The sequence below is a fragment of the Terrapene carolina genome, unplaced genomic scaffold (assembly GCF_002925995.2).
Source record: "Terrapene carolina triunguis isolate 2854851 unplaced genomic scaffold, T_m_triunguis-2.0 Scaffold951, whole genome shotgun sequence".
Classification (NCBI taxonomy): domain Eukaryota; kingdom Metazoa; phylum Chordata; order Testudines; family Emydidae; genus Terrapene; species Terrapene triunguis.
This window is the reverse complement of record NW_020665302.1, coordinates 4,062,034-4,084,763: the sequence shown is the minus strand read 5'-3', so window position 1 is coordinate 4,084,763 and position 22,730 is coordinate 4,062,034. Positions and strand designations below refer to the sequence as shown.

Here is a 22,730-nt window from a genome sequence, read left to right as displayed (position 1 = left end):
AGAGGGAGGAAGAGTGGGATACTGACCTTGAAATAGAAGGTACAAAATATCCCAACTGCCCTGGTTTGCACAGTGGTAGGAATCTCTTCCAGCACGACACAGGTTGGATCTGGCACAATTTGTCCTGTATCCGTAGAACAGTATCAAAATGGGCTGTGAACATACAATTTTCCCTGATCTTCTCTAGGTGAAGAGTGAATGTACTCTTAATTCTTTTTTCTTTCTCTTTACAAAACAAAGCAAAACCAAAAATAAACAACCAGGGCCAGCTCTAACTTTTTTGCCGCCCCAGGCAAAAACGAACCGCCCCGCCCCCGCCCGAAGCCCCCCCCCCCCCAAGCACCACGCCACCTGAAGCCCCCGCCCCCCCTCCGAGCTCCGCGCCGCTGAATACAAAATAAATAAATAAAAAATAAAAAATCGAGCGCTGCCCTGCCCCAAGGTGCCGCCCCAAGCATGTGCTTGGTCGGCTGGTGCCTGGAGCCGGCCCTGTAAACAACACCCCTAGGCAGGGCCGTCCTTAGGCATACGCAGCATATGCAGTTGCATAGGGCACCATGAAATTTGGGGCACCAAATTGCCCCAAATTTCATGGTGCCCTAGGCAGCTGTGTGCTGCATACGTGGCAGCACCAGCCCCGGTGACCTGCCCTATCCCTCCCTCCGCGGACCGCGCCCATTGCAAGGGGCAGGGCTGTCCCTAGGGGGTATGGGGCCCTGGACAATTCCCTCTGCCCTGCCTCTTACCCTTCCCCCTGCTCTGCCCCTGGCCGGCCCCCATTCCACCTCTTCCCCCAGCGACCCCACACTCACTGGCAGCGGCGGGAAGCGGAGCAACGTGGCCCTAGCCCGCTCTACTCTGCCAGCTCCCAGCCATGGCGCTCTGCTTCCCGCTGCCGGTGAGTGCAGGGAGGTTGGGGAAAGGATGCCCCCGCACTCACTTGTGGCGGAAGCGGAGCGATGCGGCCCCAGCCTGCTCCGCTTACCTTGCCCCGGCCCCAGCCGTGTCGCTGGGGGAGGGTTGGGGAAAGGTCCCCCCGCCCTCACCGGCGGCGGGAAGCTGGCGGAGTGGAGCAGGCTGGGGCCGTGCTGCTCCATTTCTGCTGGTGAGGGCGGGGGGGGATCCCTTCCCCCTCCCCTGAGCGACACGGCTGGGGCCGGGGCGAGGGAAGTGGAGCGGGCTGCTCCTGGCCCCCCGCTAATCCCCTGGGACTGCGGAGGCCCCCAAAAGTGCCCCCCCACAGCTCCTGCCTCCTAGACCCTGGGGGAGCTGGGGCTGCATAGGACACCCAAATGGCTAGGGACCGCCCCGCCCCTAGGAAACTCTATGCAAACAGTTTGTGATCTCATTCCCTGACTAAAAAGTTGGGAGATGGAAAAGTTATGGTAAAGTACATATGCTCCCTTGTTCATTATGTTAAAGTTCTTAATTACCCATTATACATTATTATTATTTTTGCAGATCTAAAGCCACCTCATTCATTGTGTGAGTTATATGGTGAGTCCAGAATGAGAGAGGGCTTCAATCTTTAGTTTTATATAACTTACTGAAATAAAAGTGAAGAAGAGGTCTGCACACAGAACACTTGCGTTTAATCTAATTTAACATTTAAATTAAACATTTACCTTAAATATTGCGTAAATTTTTACAACTTTATTTATATAATTTCTATTACACTGCTTTTATCCGTATCACTCGGAGAGCTCACCAAGCAGAATGCAGCTTGTGGACTGAGGGCTTGATCCAAAACCAATTTGAAATCAATGGCAAGACTCCCATTGACGTCAGTCATTTTTTTTTTTTTTTTTTTTTTTGCATCAAGCCTCTAATGAGCAGGGATCGTGTAAGTAATTGTGTGTGATCATGTAATTAAAAACTGTATCAGGATGCCTACATAACAACAAGCAGGATCAAGTACGTGTGGACAACTCTGCTTTCCTGAGTCTTGCCTCACTCTGTTAACTTTGAGTGCGTGGAGGCTCTGGGGAAGGTGCTGCCAGGGCCGGCACCAGCTCAGCAAGCGGTGCTTGGGGCGGCCAAGTCGAAGGGGCGGCACGTCGGGCTCTTTGGCAGCAATTTGGTGGCAGGTCCCTCGGAGGGAAGGACCTGCCGCCGAAGAAGAAAGCGGCGTGGTGGAGCTGCCGCTGAAGTGCCGTCCATCGCAATTGCGGCTTTTTTTTTTTTTTTTCGCCGCTTGGCGCGGCAAAAACCCTGGAGCCGGCCCTGGGTGCTGCAAAGAAATAGAAGTTCTTTAATTTCCATTTTTGGGTAAAATTGTTAATTTGGAAGTGCTGTTTTTTGTTTGTACAGCTTGTTTTCTCTGTGTCCGTTGTGCTGTTTCTAATGTAGAAACCAAGGAACCTTTTGACCCAACTGGAAAGACCAGATATATAGCAGCCTGCCAACTATATGGAGTGGTACCCATATCCTATTTCCTGCGTCACATGAAGGACACTGAACTGATTATGAAGCACCATGGACTTGGCCCACAGGTAACAGTTACAGAAAATAGAATACATCACTTTTCGCTTTGGCACAATTAAGGCTGCGATGTGTGCTCTGAATTTATATGGTGGTTGTGCCAGTGGCTAGGGGTGTGTCTCTGGGTGGGGGAATAATGTACTAATTAAACTAATATTAGCTTTTCACTTTCTTGGTTTTGTGGTGTATATTATGTGTAGACTAGCATTAAATATATCATGTTTGGGAATGAACAAAATAAAACTTGATCTATTGAAAGTTATTGGACAGGCCAGAACAAGGGGACTTAATTTAAACCTAAGGAGGAATAATACATTTAAGAATTTCAGCAATTGCTGCTTTATAAAGAATGGCTAGTAGGGGAAGTGGGCTTTCAGCTAAGCGGGAGAGGGAGTGCAGTGAAACAATATAAATGTATTTAAGCAAAATGAGATGCCACGTGAAATTTAGCACATTTTAAGGGGAATTTGTCAGCTTTGTCATCTTCACAGCACCTGCTGTCCTTTCGGTGGGACGGTGGATTAGATTTCTCCACACCTCACCCCACAAGAATGTCCAGGGCTTTGTGATAAGATTTTTATCCTCCCTGGATGTACAAAGTTTTTTTGTTTATATAATATGCGTGTGTGGCTATATGTTACATGGTTAAAATTCATAGGTTTAAACAACATTCGAAAACTTTTTAAAGAAGTTCTATATGTAGGTTAGTGTCACAGTCCTATCCACGATGGGCTTGTAGTTGCTTCTGGTTTTACACAACTTACTTTGCAGGAACTTTTGGCTCATATGCATGACTCATGCCGTAAAATGCAACAAGCCTTAATACTCCCCTGTGATGGTAATAAACATGGTAGAATTAGGGAAATTAGAACTGGAGTAGACTTATTAGATCCCTTCATCCTCTGATTCCTTACACTGTATTTAGGGTTCGAGAGTGTAGATTTTTTTATTTAATTTCATGGATAATGTCAGTGCATTTACTTCCAAATTTAAAATATGTTAATCAAGTTAAGACATTTATTCCAAACGTAATGGCTCTAGATCAGGGGTGGCCAACCTGTGGCTCCGGAGCCACATGCGGCTCTTCAGAAGTTAATATGCGGCTCCTTGTATAGGCACCGACTCCGGGGCTGGAGCTACAGGCGCCAACTTTCCAATGTGCCGGGGGTGCTCGCTGCTCAACCCCCTGCTCTGCCCCAGGCCCTGCCCCCACTCCACCCCTTCACCCAAAGCCCCCGCCCCTTCCCCTGAACGTGCTGTGCCCTCCCTCCTTCCCCCTACCCCGCAGAGCCTCCTCCGCATGCAAAACAGCTGATCATGGCAGGTGGGAGGCATGGGGGGGAAGGGGGAGGCACTGGGGGCTGGAGGGGGGGAGCTGATGGGGGGGGTGCTGCTGACATATTACTGTGTCTCTTCGGCAATGTACATTGGTAAATTCTGGCTCCTCCTCAGGCTCAGGTTGGCCACCCCTGCTCTAGATCCTAGGAGGAATAATAGAAATAAACTCCTAAGTGGTACTTATCCTAGTATTAGTTACTGATTGCTTGATAGAACTGACAATGAGTGAAGGCACCAGGTGTCCTCGAGTTGAACAAATCTGACATGTTTAACTTTCCCTCTCTCTACATTATGAATATTGGTGGTAAACTTTTTTTATTATTTGTAGGTGGATGGAGAAATAATTAATGACACTTACCAACTCAGATTGCATCCTTTGAACTCTAACTATATTCTGCATTGCTTTTTCCAGTCTAGTTTAAAATCACTCACACAAGGGGGCTTTTACTACTTTCCTTAAGAGACAGTGGGTTAGATCCTGCATCCATTGAAGTTGTTGAGAATTTTGCCATTGACTTCACTGGTAGCAGGATGGGACTTGGTGGTGGTGCTCTATTGAACGCAGCTGGAGCCCTCTACTGCACGTAGAGGTCCCTTTCGTTCAGTTGTGTTCTTCAGCAATGCAGCCAGGGCCTGGAAAGCTTTTGTCAATCAATATATTCTTGATAGGTTAAGGAAAACTGAAATAAGCAAACCACTAAAAGTGCTCATTGTACCGAATAGACCTGTGAGTGACCCATTATGCTGTCATATGTTCCAGGGTGCCAAAGCTTTATCTCTTTCCTTGATGACCAACACCTCCATCGTAAAGTTAAACCTGAGTGATAATTGGCTGAATGGAGACGGGGCAGCTGCAGTTGCAGAGATGTTAAAGGAAAACTGTTACATTTCAGGTTTGTGTCTTAATTCAAAGGTAATTCTGTTGTAAGGCATGTATCAGAGTGTGGCAATAAGGTTTTATGAGAGGAGGAAGTTCTTGTTTGCATATTTGGCTGATCCCACTGACTTCAGTGTCACTGCTCACATGAGAGAGGGCTACAGAATTGGGCCCTACTTTGAAAAGTGACTACTTAAAATAGTGCCTTCTTATTCAGCTCTCCCTGTGTGTATTCATAGCTTTTACTTTCATGAATTCATGTCTTTACTCCTGTTATCTCTGCAAAGCCAATAGCGTTCTGGGAGAGGGAGCTGAATTCTCTTCTGGCTCATGAATCAGTAATGGAACTGGAATTTGGGAGAACAGTTGCAGAATATTGTTGAAGATGCATAAGGCAGAAAAAACCCATCTTAACTTTCAGATTCCAGGTGGAGTTTGCTAGACTGGCAGTTAGAACAACCATCTTCTAATTAGGGGCAAGCGGCGCTAAGCCCCATCCAAGGTGCCCCAGCCGATATCTGTGCTGTAAGGACTGGGCTAGAGTGACAAAGTGGACTTTGCTCAGCTTTGCAACACCTAATTTTAGGTGCCCTGCCACCCATTGGAATCCACATTCCTGAGTTAGGTGCACCGTCTCTCCAGACAATGCATGGAGCCACAGAAGCTAGCAAACTGAGTGGGCAGCTGCCGAAGCTGGCCAGTAAAAAGTGGCTTAAGTATGTGGTGATGGTGTTCCCTGTATACCCAGTAGCCTGAGCACTCACCTCCGAAGTGGAAGAGCTCGGTTCAAATCCCAAGGCTGCCTGATCTGGAACAGGGACTTGAACCTAGGTCTCCTACCTCGGATATCTGAGATCTCGGATGGGTGAGGTTCCAGGAAGCTGGAGTAGCACTAGCCCCAACAGATGGATTCTGAGGTGTGAATGGCAGAGCAGGTGAGGGAAGAGTGTCTCCCCTTTTCTATGCACCCCATTGACCCCCACCCCCAGTTTATCACTTTGACAACCCAGTAGTTGGGAAAGTAGGAAGCAGTGGAGGCAGGCAAGGAGCATGGGCTGGACACTGGTGTCTGCAGCTTACTTGGGGCACAAGCTGCCGTAGTTTTACTTGTAAACTAAGTACATTTGCTCTGGGAGCTATTGAGACACACACACACGAAATCCTCCAGGCCATTTTTACAGTCCCTTTGCAGAACTGCATTTTAATATATAAATATTGATATCTGTTGAGACAGTCATCAGAATTTACTGACTCAAGAACTTGAACCCTTGATTAATATTTACCTTGAAATACAATAGATCTTGGTGTCCTCTAAAACCTGATTTCAGTGTATGTATTGTTACATAATTGGATTATTTGCTATAAAAGAAACTGTTGATTAAATAAATCTCTTAAGCGTACAAGTGACAAGGTGGGGGAGGTAATATCTTTTATTGCACCAATTTCTGTTGGTGAGAGAGACAAGCTTTCTAGCTTATGCAGAGCTCTTCTTGAGGTACAGTAACAGTGCTTCTTAAAAACTAACATTTTAAATAGGAGATGCTTAGATTTTAGGGGCAGAAAGGGCAGTTTTAAGATTGTCTAGTCTCACCTCCGGCAGTACAGACCATAGAAACTCATCCAGTAACTTCTGCATCAAGCCCATAACTTCTGTTTCAGCTATAGCATCATTTAGGAAGTTATCTAGTCTTGATTTAAAGAATTAACCTGATGGAGAATTCACCACATCCCTAGTAAGTTGTTCCAATGATAAATTACTCTCACTTTTAACAGTTTGCACCTTATCTGTAGTCCTTATTTGTCTAGCTTCATCTTCCAGCTAATGGTCTTTAATCTAGCAGAAAAAGGCCGAATGAGATCCATCTGCTCTCAGAAATCTCTTCCCTAGGTAGGTATTTGTAGACCATGATCAAGTCACCTCTTTCTTGCATAAACTAAATAGATTGAGGTTTTAAAATCTCTCCCTATAAGGCAGGTTTTCCAGTCCACTCATGATTTTATAGACCTCTATCATATCCCCCCTTAGTCGCCTCTTTTCCAAGCTGAAAAGTCCTAGTCTTATTAATCTCTCCTCATACGGAAGCCGTTCTATACCCCAAAGCATTTTTGTTGCCCTTTTCTGAACCTTTTCCAATTCCAATACATCTTTCTTGAGATGGGGCGACCACATCAGCACCCAGTATTCGAGATGTGGGCATACCATGGATTTATATAGAGGCAATATGATATTTTCTGTCTTATTATCTATCCCTTTCTTGATGATTCCCAACATTCTGTTTGCTTTTTTGACGGCCGCTGCACTTTCAGTGGATGATTTCAGAGAACTATCCACAGTGACTCCAAGATCTTTCTTGAGTGGTAACAGCTAATTTAGACCCCATCATTGTATATGTATAGTTAGGATTATGTTTTCCAATCTGCATTACTTTGCATAACTTCTTGTAGCTCTTTTCTGAACTCTTTCCAATTTTTCAAAATCCTTTTGAAAATGTGGACTCCAGAATTGGATGCAGTAGTCCAGTAATGTTTTCACTAACGTTGGATACAGAGGTAATAACACCTCCTTGTTCCTTTTTGATATTCCCCTGCATGTACCCCCAAAGATTGCATTCACCCTCTTAGCTACTGCATTGCACTGGGAGCTCATGTTCAATTGGTTATCTATCATCTAAGTCCTTTCCAGTGTTCTTGCTTTCCAAGCTACAGTCCCCCATCTTGCAAGCATAGCCTCTGTTCTTTGTTCCTAGATGTATGGCTTTGCATTTGGCGATATTCATGCATTCAAACGAGACTGCCTTCCTGAACAATCCAGATCACTCTGTAGAACTGATCTGTCCCCATCATTATTTACAATTCCAAGTAGCCTGTGATTAACCAGCTCATCTTGTTTACCCTTTTTAAGCAGTGGCACTACACTGGCTTTTTTCCAGTCTTTCAGAGCTTCCCCAATGTGCCAGGGCTCAAATTAAAACAGGGAAATATTTTCAAACCCAGAGGAGCCCCAGCGCCGCCACCGCCCGCCCTGCAGCTGAAGCCCCAAATTGGGTGTGGGGGGAGAGAGGGGCTCCAGGAAATAATCTCTGAGAATTTAAGCCCTGGTGCCGAGGTTTGTTAAAAATCAACATTTATGATTCAGAGAGCTCCTTGGAAAAGTCTTTTGATATTCTTGGATGGAAATTATCCAGTGAAGTGAATGTGTTAAATAAATAGTGTTAATATTTATTTTACTGTTGCATTTGTAGTGTGTTGGTTTTTTAGTTGATGAGAGCTGTCCCTTTAAGAGCAGGCTGTGGCACGCTGTGTGGGACAGTGCCCATGCGGAAGATTTTGCATGTGTGTGCAGAGAGGAGGTGAGCCACAAAATGGCCAGAACTTGGTTTAATAAACCTGTCTTTCCAGAAAGAGTCTCATTCCCCAAGATGTCCCATTAGTGCTAATGGGGTCTGGATGCTGTGGGTGTTGGTAATGATCTACACCAGTGTTTCTCAAACTGGGGCCACCGCTTGTGTAGGGAAAGCCCCTGGCAGGCCGGGCCAGTTTGTTTACCTGCCCCGTCCGCAGGTCTGGCCGATCACAGCTCCCAGTGGCCGCGGTTTGCCGCTGCAGGCCAATGGGAGCTGCTGGAAGCAGCGGTCAGTACGTCCCTCAGCCCGCGCCGCTTCCCGCAGCCCCCATTGCCCCGGAGCAGCGAACCGTGGCCAGTGGGAGGAGCCGTGATCGGCCGGACCTGTGGACGGGGCAGGTAAACAAACTGGCCCGGCCTGCCAGGGGCTTTCCCTACACAAGCGGCGACCCCAGTTTGAGAAACACTGATCTACACAGTCTTTCCTCTGCAGGGCAGCAGTGTGAATCCTGCCCAGCTCAGCAGAGGTTAGAAGGTTCTTCCCATCTAATGGCTGGTTGAAAGCCCCTAGATGAGATGAGTGTGGTGGGTCCCGGCTCTAGCTGCCATAGCACAAATTCACCAATGAGCTTTGCACTAGACTGTAAGAGCTTGGGGGGCAGGAACTGTCTTTCCCTATGTGTTTGTGGACCACCAGGCACAATGGGGCCCTGATCTCCATGGGGTATAGTCAGAGCTCCATCAGCTGGGTCAAAATTGCCTTATTCACTCTACATTTGGGAGAGTTGACAACAGGGTAATTGTCACACACACACACTAGAGGTGGGCAGGGGGAGTTAAAAACTCAGAAGTCAGAGCAAAAGCCACTATTTCAGCTTTTCTTAAAAAAGTAAAAATTTCATAATTTTGGAACATTGAGGATTGGCAATACTGCTGTAAGAGTTTTCCATTGCAGCGGACGGCTGGAGGTTTTTCTGACATCTCCCCTTTAGCTAAATGGTGATTTTGTTCTTGGTTTTTTCCCCCCTCCCCCAGATGTTGATTTATCTGACAACAGACTTGGAGTTAAAGGAGCCGAGGCCCTTTCTGGTATGCTTCTGGAGAATACGACAGTTGTTACCCTTAAACTTTCAGGAAATGAGTTCAATGACCATGCAGCTAAGTACCTAGCCGATGCCCTCCCGGCTAACAATAAACTGGAATCTCTGGCTCTGAGTCACAACATGCTTGCTGACACATCAGGTAAAGCAGTGTCTTCGTAGACCCACGCGTTGTATAGTGTTATCCTGCTGCAAATTCACACTCCAAGTGGTGAAAACCAAATTTCTCTCTTCTCCCAAAACCTCCTGGCTTCCTCCCACTTTTGTAACCACCTAAAGCTCCACCGTCCTCCTCTACCACCCAGGCTCATAACCTCTGGAATCCTTGCTCATTAAACATTCACCTCTTCCTCTAAAAATCCACCCTTTTCTCTCTATCCACCATTAATCTTGTCTTTCTACACCCTGGTCATCTCTTGTCTGCCACCTTTTGAGATCTTCCATGTTTCATTATGTCCCCCACAGAGAATGGATCAGCCAAAAATATCTCCTCCTCTTGCCACTCAGAGCACGTCACTCCCTTCTTTGAATTCCTTCACTTGGCATCATCTCAGTTTCTGCACTAAGTTCATGTTTCTTGCTATTCACCTTCAAAGGCCTGAAAAAGCTCCACCTGCCTCCATCTCTGCTGTCATTGTCTCCTGCTCTCTCCAGACCTAACCATCTTTTCTCTGTCCAACTCTAAGTTTTCTCTTTATGCTGGGATTCCCTCCCTCTCCTCATGCGCTGAATGGCCTTCCTCCCATCATTCAAATCCCTCCTTTCAAATAACTTCTCCCAGGAGGCCTTTTGCTGTGAACAGAGTGAAGAACTGGGAGAAGAGAAGAGCAGAAAAAATTGGGAAGAACAGAAAACCCAGGGGAAGGAGGACAGAGTCTGTTTAGAGATAGAAGAAGAGGAAGAAATAAGGACGAAGAGCAGAGAAAAGAAAAGCAAATAGAATAAAAAGGCCGCTGCTTCTGGTGAAATAAGGAATGAAATTAGGTGATCTGTCTGGGACTGCAGGCATTGGGCAAATACTGATTCATCTTTCCTGCCCTTTAATGTGTCTTCATTTTTAGTTCTGGAAAGGGGAGGAGGGGATGTCAAGGGATGGGAGTGATTATCCTGTCTTCCCTGACCCTCCATGGTGGTCAAAACTGCCTGGCTTGAACCTCTTATTACCGCTTACCACAGCCCCCCCCCCCCAGATCAGTCAGGTTGTGGAAGGCAAAAGGGGGGGCTGTAAAAGAGATGGTTGCGCTGAAGAGAGACGCAGGATGAAAGGTGGGATAGATCAAGACAGGGAAAATGGAAGACGTGAGTGGGAGTGAAAGAGGAAGAGGGAACCAGAGAGAGTTCATTTCTGAGAGGGGAAAGTGTTGGCAAAGCAGGAAGGAGAGATGAACCATGATGCCATCTTAAGCATGGATATGTGGCTGCATTACCTACTTCTATCTGTCTCATGACCTTTGACCTCTCTCTAGAGTATTAACTCACTCCACGAGATCCTTCTCTACTTCAGTAGCCTTTCTTAAGATCATTCCCATTGCAGAAATATGTAGAGCCAGGACTTGGACATCCATTCATACATCTGCTGAACACTATGCAGTCACTCATGCCTCCACTTCTGATGCCATATTTGGCTCCACTGTTCTAGCTTCAATCTTAGACTCGACTCCAAAGCCCCCTCCTTCCATAGACGGAACTGCTCAATAATCATCTAGAGTGGAGCACCTATAGGGATGCTACTCGAAGACGAGACGGTTACTCACCCTGTGCAGTAACTCTGTTTTTTCAATGTGTGTTTTTGTGGGGGATGGTGCAGAAGTGGGTGTTAAATGGGATTTGACTGGGCTTGGAGACTCGGTTTTGGAAGGATATTCAGGCAAAGGGGCAGCCTGGAAGAAGGCAAGGAGAAGTTGTGGAGGGAAAGTGAGGGGTATTAAAGCTGGTGGTATTTGTGGAAAGGGTGCAAAAGGAATACGAAAGGAGACCAGGTCTGGGATGTAGACTGGGCAGTGTGATGTAGGGCTTGAGATTAAGGGCAAGACATTTGAATAGAATTTAATGGGCAAGGGAAGAATGTCCATTGACTTTCAAATCCTTTGCCACCTATAGCCCCCCACTGAAATCTGTGGGAATCCCCTCCCGTCTCTTAGAGCCCTGAGGGGCAAGAGAGTCTTTCTAAGACTGGAGGAGGTTTTGGATTTTTTTTCTCCTTACTTTGATTCCTTCCTTCCAATCCTACCCATCTCCCTCCCTTCCTCCTTCTTTCAGGGTCACCCGTTTGTTCCTGGCTCTGTCTCTACTGATTTCTCAGTGGTGAGCTCTGCTTCTCCTTTGGTTTTCCTGTAGGGTTACCATACGTCCGGTTTTTCCCGGACATGTCCAGCTTTTTGGTAATCAAACCCCCGTCCGGGGGGAACTGCCAAAAAGCCGAACATGTCCGGGAAAATACTCCGAGCTTCCGGCATCCCTGGCTTACCTTAGAGCGGGCTCCGGCGGCTGCTGTGCTCCCTGACTCCTCGGCTCTGTAAGAGCCGAGCTGCCCGAGTGCTACTGGCTTCGGGCAGCCCCCATACCTCCGGACCCTGCGCCGCCGGCCGGGCACTTCCACTCCGGGGGCGCAGGGTCCGGAGGCATGGGGGCTGCCTGAAGCCAGTAGCGCTCGAGCAGCTGTTTCATGGCTGGGAGGGAGGAGGGGGAATGCGGGCGCTCAGGGGAGGGGGCAGAGTTGGGGCAGGGAAGGGGTGGAGTTGGGGTGGGAGCGGTAGGGGAAGGGGCGGAGTTGGGGCGGGGGTGGGAGCGGTAGGGGAAGGGGCGGAGTTGGGGCGGGGGTGGGGCCAGGGCCCCATGGAGTGTCCTCTTTTTTTAATTTTTAAATATGGTAACCCTATTTTCCTGCAGGCTGATGCTGTGTCCCTTTCCCATCCTCTCTGCGAGCCATTCCGCACTCTCTTCCTCTTTTTCCCTCCTGGTTTGTTGCTTTATCCCCCCAGTTGATTCTGATGTCGTCGTCTTCCTCCCAGAAACCTCCTCCCCTCCTTATCTGTTTCAATCCCACTGAGCCTTCTTCACAGAGGAAACCTCTCAACGGTTGTAGTCTCACTTGAGAGTGGCACCAGGGAGCACAGGGTTGAGGAGCAGAGTGGAACTATTTTGTGTGGTGTAGGCACTACTGGTCCTGGACTTCAGCCAGCCCACGAGAATGGCCCTGCTCTGGTTACGGCCCTGTTGGGCTCTGTTTTGCATTATGGGGATTTGTCCTTGTACCACCTTTTATGTGCACTCAGTGGTCTCTGACTACGTGGGGCCTGTTTTCTGGCTCTTCCTGCAACCCCTGCTCTGTGCTTGAGCCACAAGATGCATAAAAGAGAAAAATCTTCTGTTTTAATTTCTCACCCAAAAAGTTTCCTACGCTAATCTGAGCTTCCTGCCCAGTTGAACCACCTGATCCTTTCCTGGGTCTTTAAAAATGTTCTTAATCTGTTTCGTAAGGTGAGCTGCTTGGAATGGCCATAGCAGAAAACACTGGGCTAAAGGAGCTTAATATCAGCTGGAACTACTTCCGTAGCCAAGGAGCAGCTGCCTTAGCCAGAGGCGTTGAGGTAGGAAGCCTGTGTTATCTCCTGTCTTTGCACCCTGTCATACTCATGTTAAACTTCATCTGGTTGGGTAAACACTGCCGTCGTGACCTGAACATAAACCACTATGAAATCTGGAAGTGTATAGGCCTTGAAAGCGGGGAGATATAAAAAAAATTAAATCTTGATTTTTATTTCCATTTGCAGTTTGAAGTTCATTACTTTCTTCCCATTTTATAGTCTTACATTGCTGAAATGAATGTTTTATATAATTTCCAACTGTTAGTAGAATTTCTGATTGTACAGAGTTTCCCCCTCCCCTCTCATTGTGAGGTTTCACACTTAAAATGCTTATTGAAGCTGAAAAAGACCTATCCAGGGCCTTATAGCATCCTTTCTGTGAGACCAGCACAAACTCACACACAGCTTGATAAGCTAACTGCCTGGGCTATATTCGCAATCAGCCCACCTGCTGACATACTGCATTTCCACAAGCCAAGAAAGCTGAAACATTTCAAGGCTGTGCTGCTCCCTCAGAGTATTCCGTTTGAAGCTCCTAAGCAGAGGCGTTGCGAGCGCCCTCCATACCTTCCTACCGGAGGGGGCCCCGCAAGGAAGGGGGCCCCTAAAAGTGGCAAAATAAATAGTGCATTCCAGTTTCTGCATTGTAAGGGGCCCCGCCCGGACATATGTTCGGAGGGGGCCACTGTTCGGAGGGGGCCACGTTCTTTGTTGCTACGGCCCTGCTCCTGAGTCATTTAGGTGCTTTTGAAAACCCCACTCAAGGGGACTTAAATTTGAGTTTAGGAATTTAACTTTAGGCTCCTGGTTTTGAAAATGTAGGGCTGCGTGTACTCAAAAGTTAGTAACTTTATTAATGTGTTGAATAAAATGGAGATATCCTATCCTATCTCCTAGAACTGGAAGGGACCTTGAAAGGTCATGGAGTCCAGCCCCCTGCCTTCACTAGCAGAACCAAGTACGGATTTTGCCCTAGATCCCTAAGTGGCCCCCTTAAGGATTGAACTCACAACCCTGGGTTTAGCAGGCCAATGCTCAAACCACTGAGCTATCCCCTCCCCAAGTCTCAATAATTTTACATTGTTAACATTGAATCATTTTGTTTTGAAGTGAGACAGACTTCACACTACTCAGACACAATTTTAACCCGTTACTGAAAACACTTACACACATGCTTAACATTAAGACCACAAGTGGCCCCAGTGAATGGGTAGAATGTTGATAAAGTTCTATTCTGATCTGGTTTCCAGGATCAGGGCCTTAATTTTCAATATTTTGATTTTTGTCTATAGCAGTTTTATAAAATTCAAGTAAAATCTCCTATTAGAAGTTGCATTTTTTTTAAAAAGCATTCATAATTTAATTCCTTGCAAATTAAAATTAAAATTTATAAATAGCATACATTTTCAAGTTAGTTTTATAAAGCCTGAACCTGACTTAATGATTTTTTTTTAATCAGATGATTGAAATCCATTCCAGATTAAATTAATAGTTCAAGATTAAATTTCAGATTGGAATTTGTTTCTTAAAAAAAAAAAAAGCCACCTTAGAAAATTCCATCCATAAAACTGGTGAGTACATTGGTAGGCCAGGAAATGCCAAACTTGAGGCTGTGTGTGTAACTTTCCTTCTGTCCAGTTGTGCATGTGCTTTATCATGCTGTTTTTATTATCAGATTATTTATCTAATACGGTACATTGTACTACTTTTTTTTCCTACCATTTTATATGATGCATCTTGCAAGATTGATGAGGAAGGGGATCCAACAAGAGAAAAATGAGCTGCAGAGTAGACACAATTGTTCACTTCCTTGTGTGTGTGTGTGGTTTTTTTGTTTGTTTGTTTCATTCTGATGAAGATATTCTGCCCGGCTTTTGTGTGTGTATCTGTAAATATAGGCAGATGTTTACATTGGAAAGCTCCGATTTTGATTTTGTTTTGCTGGAAGAATTTGAGGTGGAGTGACCAATGAGCTTATGACATCACAAGAGATTGAGACCTAAACAGTTGAAAGAGGAAGAGCTTTCTAGTCAGATTGTTTAAAACCTGTGGGGTTTTCTGGTTTTATTTTTGTTAATACCTATTTAACTCAAGCTGCCCACTCAACATCAGTACCCCTTTCCTTTCCGATGAGGGCTGCCATTATCTAGTTCAAGAAGCAGTTGCCCTGCACAGAGAAGATCAGGCTTGATAGTCCTGAAGGAACTGCCCCACACCACCAGAAAAGCATCTTAAAAATCCTTCCCGACTTTGTGATTTTTGGGGCTGATTGCATATTTTTGTGTGTGACTCATGACTTGAACTGTCCGGGTTAGTAGGGTGACCAGATGTCCCGATTTTATAGGGACAGTCCTGATTTTGGGGGCTTTTTCTTATATGGGTACCTATTACTCCCCCACCCCAATTTTTTACACTTGCTATCTGGTCACCCTACAGGTTAGCAATACTGGAGGTATCCAGACTGAGCTCACTGACGCTATCCCATCCCAGACTGTTCACTCAGCACTCTTACCCTTTACTGCTCCTTCCTTCGCTGTCATCCTGCCCCTTTTACAAGGAGTTTGACCAGGTGCTGGGGACTACGCTGAGCATGGTGCCAATGGTGTCCTGCGAACCGTCCAGTAACTCCCTCAACGAAACGTGCTAATTAGCCACTAGCTCCCCCTCGGCCAATAGGTGTCCCCGCTGCACAACTCCCCCACTTGTGAGAGTCTTTCTGGGCCCAGCTACTGGGCTCTAGCAGGCGCTAATCCTTTGTGCTGTTCTCCGTGAGACTCACAACCTACTTGCATGTGATATTCAGATCAAACCGCAGCTGTGGTTAAGTCAAGAAGCTGCCAGACCTGTGAGCTACAGGTGGGATCTTCCAAGGGAGAGGAGAGGGGTTGAAGGAAGAGGGAAGCCTGGCACTTTAGGAGGGTCATGTAGGGAGAAGGAATTTTTCTGAGGTTCACCCACCACTAGTTGTTGGTATGAAATGTCCTTTGCTCATTCTCTTCCTCTCGCTCACTTTCCCTCTGCGTTTATTTTTAACTGTGTTTTGGAAGCATGGGTCATGGAAGGTCATTCTGCCAGGGCGATGCAGATAGCTGTTTCTGTCCCAAGCTACGGTGAGTTTTTTTTACAGTAATTCTGGCTTGTTCCATAGGCAAATGTATTCCTCAGAGTTCTGGACCTTTCCTACAATGGCTTCAGTAACAACGGCGCAGCTGCCCTGGGGGAGGCCCTTAAAGTCAACAATGTGCTGGAAGAGCTCAACATTAGGTGAGTCAGGCTCCGGTCATGATGTAATACGTCCCACACTTCAAAGTGAGAGCACCCCCTGGTGCTGAAACCCTGAGCAGCCATTGATCTCAGTTTTAGGTGTGAAGAGGGACGGTCTTGCTGGCGCTAAGATGACAAAAGGAATGCCATGTAATGGGAGTTTGGCCATGAAATTTCTAGCTGGGTAAGATCTGTTGGCATCTGTTGTTTACTGCCCTGCCCTCAGTCATGGCTGCCAGGTCCCCAGCTCTGTAGTCAGCCTGGTGGCCCCAGAAAAAGCAATGGTGTAAAGGAGTGAGGAGGATTACTGGGGTCAAGGTGACATCGTTACAATCTTAAATTGGGAAGGAAATAAATTGATTCCATCTGGCTGGGGAGGATGGATGGAAAGAAAATCTAGTGATAAGGATCCAGGGTTACTAGCATCTCTGGAAATGAGAAGAAAAGTGAAATGGGACTTCGGAGCTTAGAGGGCACCTTGTGCAGCATGAGAGAGAAATCTCATGTTTGTGCTCACAATGAGAGCTGGACAAGTTCCTTTGTTCTTCAAAGCACTGGCCTATGTACTTGGAGGCCTGGGACTGGCCTATATACTAAGGATAGTTAGGTGTGAGAAGTACTGTCGATTTGATCAGGCGTACAGTGGACATGTTATGCTAGGAACCGATTCAAAGAGGAGGCTGATTGGTTCAGCAAAGGGAGAGTCAAGAAAACAACAGAGGCTGGTGAAGTTAGTGGGAGAGCCACGAGACCGGGTAATTTTCAGAGAGCTGCAGTTATGGAGACCATGAACATAACCAGAAATGGTCATGAGACAGGCGGTGAGCAAGGGGGTAGTGCCAAGTACTCCCTGCAGTGTAAAATCCCACAGGCGAGCTGGCAATGACCCTCCCATCCCAGTGCATTAGGTGCCAGTGGGACCTAAGCTCCGAAAGAGCAGGCAGTGGCTGCTGCTATGGTAGGGGCTACCTGGATATACTTACAAAACTAACATTTCAGGGAACAAACACTGAGGTTTTAATTGTCACACTAACAATAAAAGCAAATGCTCCGAAATAGACGTGAACTAAGCAGGGCCAGTCCGAGTCAGTATTTGGATGGGAGACCTTCAGGGAAAACTTGTGCACTTCAGGAAGTGGTGTAGCTGCGGAATGGTGTGCTGCTGGAGCTTGTTCTTCAGATGAGATTTAAAACCGAGGCCGTGAGCATTCAGGGTCACTAAAGATCTCACCGCACTTTCCGTGAGAGTAGGTACATTAACACAGGTGTCCCAGACAGATACATCTCCTCCCTGCAACTTCAACTGGAGATGGGATTCTTTGTCACTTCCTCTCCTTCAAATTGTGTGTAGAGAGCTGTTAACCTGCTGCTATTAATGCCCCTCCAGATGTGTCCACATGTCAGTGGTGGGAGAAGTGGTTCCCTGTACCTTTACATGAGTTTGTAAAGCATGTTGTCCTCCTGTTGCCCATACTGTAGTAAGTGTCTCCATGACAGTGTGGCCCTGGCTGGGGGGGGACACGGAATGAAAAATGTAAGAAGTCTACCTTTTCTCTGTTGTTCTAAGCAATAACCGCATTTCACTGGAAGGAGCTCTGCGCTTTGCAGTAGGCCTGAAAGAAAACCGGACTCTGAAGAGCCTTAATGTGAGTAGCTTTTTTAAGCAGACATTGGAAAACACAATAAAGTATATATTTAAACTGTCACTGGCATGAGTGCTCATTGAATCAGATTCTGCATGAGCCATTCTGCAGCAACAGCAGGGGAGCTTTAGCATCAGTCTCCGGCCGCGCCTGTGAAATGCGACGTGCAGATGGTCTCATGTAGACAAGGAGTGCTTGTATTCAACAGTCTTTTGAATTCAAGTATTTTATACCCCTCCCCCTACATGAACCAGAGCCTGCAGCCTGCTGCTCCCTGTTCTGCCCTGCTGTCTAGCACCTTGCCTTCCAATATGGAGGGTGATCTTCCTGGCCTCTGCTGTCAACTCCTTACATGGCAGCCACGTTTGCTGCACATATCTGGGAGCTAGGGGGAGACGTGGTTAATGGCCATTGGGTGTCTGACCTGTCCCTCAGCTCAGCACAGTGGGGAAGACACTCTGCTCTGTTCTTCTTCCTTTCCATTCCCCAGACAGCCCAAAGGGAGCTCCTGACGCTCAGGTGAAGAAGGTCATGGAGTGGTGGAGAGTGGGTATGACCAGGTGTACTGCATTTTAGATATTCCCAGCTGGTGTGTTGCCCTTTGGGGACCACTGGCAGCTATCCTATGGTAGAGTGGCCTCCAGGGTCAAGCAGAGAATTACGGCTCCATAACCCGCACCCCTGACAGCTTACCCCTTTTTCCACATTGCTGCATCCAGCTTCCGCTGGGCAAAGAATCTTGTGCTGGTGTAAAACACACAGTCGAGGTCAGTTACACATCCTTGAACCTAAGATACACATAGGTAAAGTCAGCCAGTGATGGTGTGTAAAGGGAGAAAAGGAAGAAAGGCAAGGCTGAAGCCTTGTGGGAACCCCCGTTGAAAGATGGGATGGGGAGGAGAAGAACCAGGAGAGAGTGGAGTTGTGGATGCTGAGGGAGGACAAGATGACCATAATAAGGTTATGTGGTTGCTTTAGTGAGGCCTAGGCACATCCTGATGATCCCCCAAAGCTACTTTTTTTTAATAAGTTTGGTTCTTGTAGACATGAGATTTTCAAATAGTCATCACCATCCATTCTTATCACTGTGAGTTCCTGCTTTTGTTCCATGCCCATGGCATGTGCCTGAAGACACTTGAAAGGGACAATTTTGCTCTGTAAGACAGCTGCAGTTTGAGGTGTGAGTTCCAGATATCAAAGAAAGGCGCATTAATGAAAAGAACATGCAAACTGTATTGTTCCTATTGTTGTTTCCTGTGTCTGCCTTTAGATGGCCAGAAATCCCATGCAGAGTGAAGGCTGCTTTGGGATTCTCAAATCTATACAAGGAAATTCCGGGGCCGTGGTAGAAATCCTGGACTTCTCAGTAAGTGTTAAACAGCGGGGGGCAGGGGCAAGTTTTATCCTTCCAAAGGAGACTGGTCTGAACTGTAATAACACAGTGCTATCCACGTAAATTACTGCAGCGCTATCATTGCAGGCCACTGTGAGTTAAAGGACCATATCTGGGTGGGCCCCCAACTTGAAACCATGAGCACCTAAATACATGTCCAAACATCACCCTTGGATGTTCACAGTGGCACGTAGGTGCATAAATGCCTGATTCATGTGCCTACATGCCAATTTTGAGTGTCCAGCTCTAGGATATGGATGTCCAGTTAAGGTGCATAGGCATTGCCCTTTACACACTATACTTGGCCTTGTTCTACTAAAACAGCAGAAACTGGAGGGAATTTGAGCTACTGCACATCCTGAAACCTCTGGAAAAATCTGTCGCACCTGGTCTGTGAAGAACCAAATAGTTTTATAAAGATTTGTGTCCCATTTTCATTAAAACGAAGTGGCCCTCAGCTCATAATCCTGGAGGATGTTGAGGCTCAAAGAACTTAAACTGAGAATACATTCTCCCACTGGTGAAAAGTGCCAAACTGACAGCTCTGAGGAAGGCAGGCCTTTGCCCACGGATATGGCATGGGCAGGGTTGGTGCAAGCTTCCTCACAGTACCCTGTCCATGTGCCTCACCCCTGTAACTAGGTGAGATGGGACTTCAGTCTGTGGTCCATTCCATCCAGAGCCTCTCTCCTAAGCTTTGGCAGCTGGTCCATGCCTGTTTTGACCATTCAGTACCACCTTCTAGTCACAAGTGACCTGGGATGCATTCATACAGTGACCTAAGGCTAAAAGAGTCCATTGGCACTGTGGGTTACCAGAGCTGCTGGATGTCTTCCGAGACCATCTGCAAGGCGGGGTGTTGATCTGAATGTGCTGTCTAGACTGGGAGTGTGCACAGTCTGTTCCATGTGTGAATTTAATAATGATTTGATATTGTCAGATAGCAGACTCAAATGGAATTATTTAATCAAAGATTAATACAGAAGGAAGACCTACTTTATCTACAGGGGATGGTGGTGAAGTGAAGGCAGTTTGGTCCCTTCCTCTATACCTGGTGGAATGCTGACAGTGTTCATTCCCAAACTAACTTTCCAACCCTCTTTCCTTTTATTGGGTGTGAGACGAAACTCCTTTTTGGGAGGGAAAAGTACTTTCCCACAATTAATTTTACTATATGTTCTGTTTTCCTAATTGCTGATGGAATTTCTTTTATGATCCTCAATTTACCTGATTGAAGAGTAAAAAGGAATCTCTTATCCAATCATTATTACTAACAGCTGTGACACCAACAGTTCTTAATGAGTTAAAAACATCTTTCAATGCATCATTATTTTGTCCATTACAGAATCCACTCGGTTTTGTTTCTCATATACTTTTGTAGACAGTGTTCATTAGGTTGAGGGGTCTCTTCCCTGGATACCTGGACTATATTAGTAAAGTCCGGGTAAAAAGTGGGGTTAAAAGATTACATGCACTCTGTTATTGAGTTCATTTTCCTTTCACTCGTTAGGTTCAATTGAAGGGCAAAGAACTTTTTATTTTCAATTATATATAGGGCAATAAATACATAGATACATAAAATAAAGACTTTTAGTATATAAAAATTACAATTTAACATACAAAAATAAAAAGTTAATATTTACTAACAAGTCAGACACAGATTTGAAACAGACACTGTGGCACTTTTCTATTTTTCTCTATTTTTGCCTGTAAAAATACAGGGAAATGAAATCCCAAAGGTATGTGTTACTGAAAAAGGAGGATGGATTATGAAGGCCCCAGAGTCAGAACCTTCCGAATGATTGTTTCTGCAAATAGCATAGTTCCACCGCATTGCATCTATGCAACATGGCATAATAGCACATTGAACAAAGACCAAATATTTGTAGTTAGACCTATTGTGACTGAGCTGCAGATACTGTGGTACCCATAACTTAGCTGTCTGACTTGTGTAGTTACATCATAAACCACCATCTGCTTTTAACAGAGGGTCTCCTTCTATTTAATGTTTAAGTTTTGCCACAAAGTGATAGACCCCTTCACCTGGTGAATGCTGTCGCGGATATTGTAAAACTGCCTTTTTTCAAATGTTTTTGTTGATGGCGTATTTTTAATTTATAAAGGAAAAACACAAGTTATAATGCTCTCTTAATTATTAATAATAGAGCAACAGTTGCTCCCTGTTATTTAGTCACCTGTTGCATTCTCACTGGCTGAGAACAGACTAAATGTATTCTTCAGCCAAAGAGAGACGTGACTATCCTGCCTGTCCCAGTACCCCCTTTCAAATGCTATTCCTCATGTTCTTACAAACCCTTCTTCTGTTCCAGCACTTTCCTGACTCCCTCCTCAGGCTTTGTGTGAACTCTGCGGACAGGCTGCATATTGCATTTTCTACCTCACCCTTATGCCATGTTTTATGCATTTCAGCCACTTTGTGCTCTGATCATTCTAGAGACACGGCCCTCAACAGAGTTGTGAGTTGCTTGCTTGGAATCTCATGTCCTCCCTTTTTGACTTGTCAGCTGCTCTTGACCCTTTTCCTCGTCTTCTTTGGGTTTCCAGTTCTTCTCCTGACAGTTGGAGCTAGTTTGTTTCATGTTTTATTTTATATCCACCAGAGCTGTGGTATTGCCACTTGCTGGTGAACTGGTCGATGGCTCAGGTTATTGAGCTGAAGGAACTTTGTCAGAGCTTGCATTAGTTGCATGGATGCCTGAGAGCAAGAATGTGTTGTGATGCATTGCGTACCTTTGCTGTTGTGATACTTACCTTTTGAGAGAAGGTAAATCGTACTGTACACTGATCTGTGATACTTTCTCCCTCTAGGAGATCCCTGTGAACAAAGACTTTGCAGACCTGTGTGATGCTGTGAAAATGCTTTTCCCGAATCTTCAGATCAGACATGGTGGAAATGCAACACTGCACAAAAAAGACCAACCAAAGGTTGAGATCCAATCTTGGTTCAGTGTGGAGGGTGATTCATAGAATCCCTTGGCCTAAAAGGAACCTATTCAAGGTCACTTTGGGTATGTCTACACAGCCTGCGGAAGAGAGACTCCCAGCCAGGGTAGACAGAGTTGGGTTTGCAGGGCTCGCGCTAGTGCTCTAAAAATAGCTGCGTAAACAGCACTTTGACGTTGCGACTTGGCTGGGAGCTCCGGCTCTGAAGCCCTACCTACCTCCTGCCTGAGCCGCAACATCAAAGTGCTGTCTGCGCCGCTATTTTTAGAGCACTAGGTGGAGCCCCACAAACCCAAGTCTGTCTACCCAGGCTGGGAGTCTCTTCCCCTGGCTGCCTGTGTAGACATACTCTTAGTCTCCACCCCTGCACTGTGGCAAACTCCTAATATCACTGACCATCTCCAAGGATTTCTAGCAGCAGTGCTACAAGTGCCTCCCATGGAAACATTTGCCATTCACTCAGTGATGTCATTGTTAAAAGCTGCTCCTTGCTGTAGCTTTACATTAATTGGACTAGATTCGCTGCTGTGACCTGGTGCTGGATCTCACCAGCAGGGCGTTCTCCTGGTGCAGGACAGTCCCCAGTGGGTACAGAGCCAGCATAATTAGCTCCTTACACTACCTTTCTCCTTCAGCCTTCTGCACAGGGCCTTTGTCAGGGCAGGGAGGGGGCTTGACTGGAATACTCTGTGCCCAGCTACACCTTCTGCTTGGGGCCACAGCCTGCTGCCATAGACTAG

At 46.3% G+C, this 22,730-nt stretch overlaps 1 protein-coding gene across 1 annotated transcript in view; it reads left to right on the top strand.

Moving 5' to 3' along the window:
* LRRC74B (leucine rich repeat containing 74B) overlaps positions 1 to 22,730 on the top strand; it is a 56,967-nt gene that overhangs the window by 18,606 nt on the left and 15,631 nt on the right. Inside the window, exons 5-14 of the mRNA XM_026661200.1 lie at positions 3 to 39; positions 1,462 to 1,497; positions 2,350 to 2,492; positions 4,580 to 4,712; positions 9,075 to 9,281; positions 12,620 to 12,729; positions 15,875 to 15,990; positions 17,558 to 17,636; positions 18,904 to 18,999; positions 21,856 to 21,972. Of these exons, the coding sequence (XP_026516985.1) occupies positions 3 to 39; positions 1,462 to 1,497; positions 2,350 to 2,492; positions 4,580 to 4,712; positions 9,075 to 9,281; positions 12,620 to 12,729; positions 15,875 to 15,990; positions 17,558 to 17,636; positions 18,904 to 18,999; positions 21,856 to 21,972 (1,074 nt within the window). The remainder of the gene's footprint in view (positions 1 to 2; positions 40 to 1,461; positions 1,498 to 2,349; positions 2,493 to 4,579; positions 4,713 to 9,074; positions 9,282 to 12,619; positions 12,730 to 15,874; positions 15,991 to 17,557; positions 17,637 to 18,903; positions 19,000 to 21,855; positions 21,973 to 22,730) is intronic.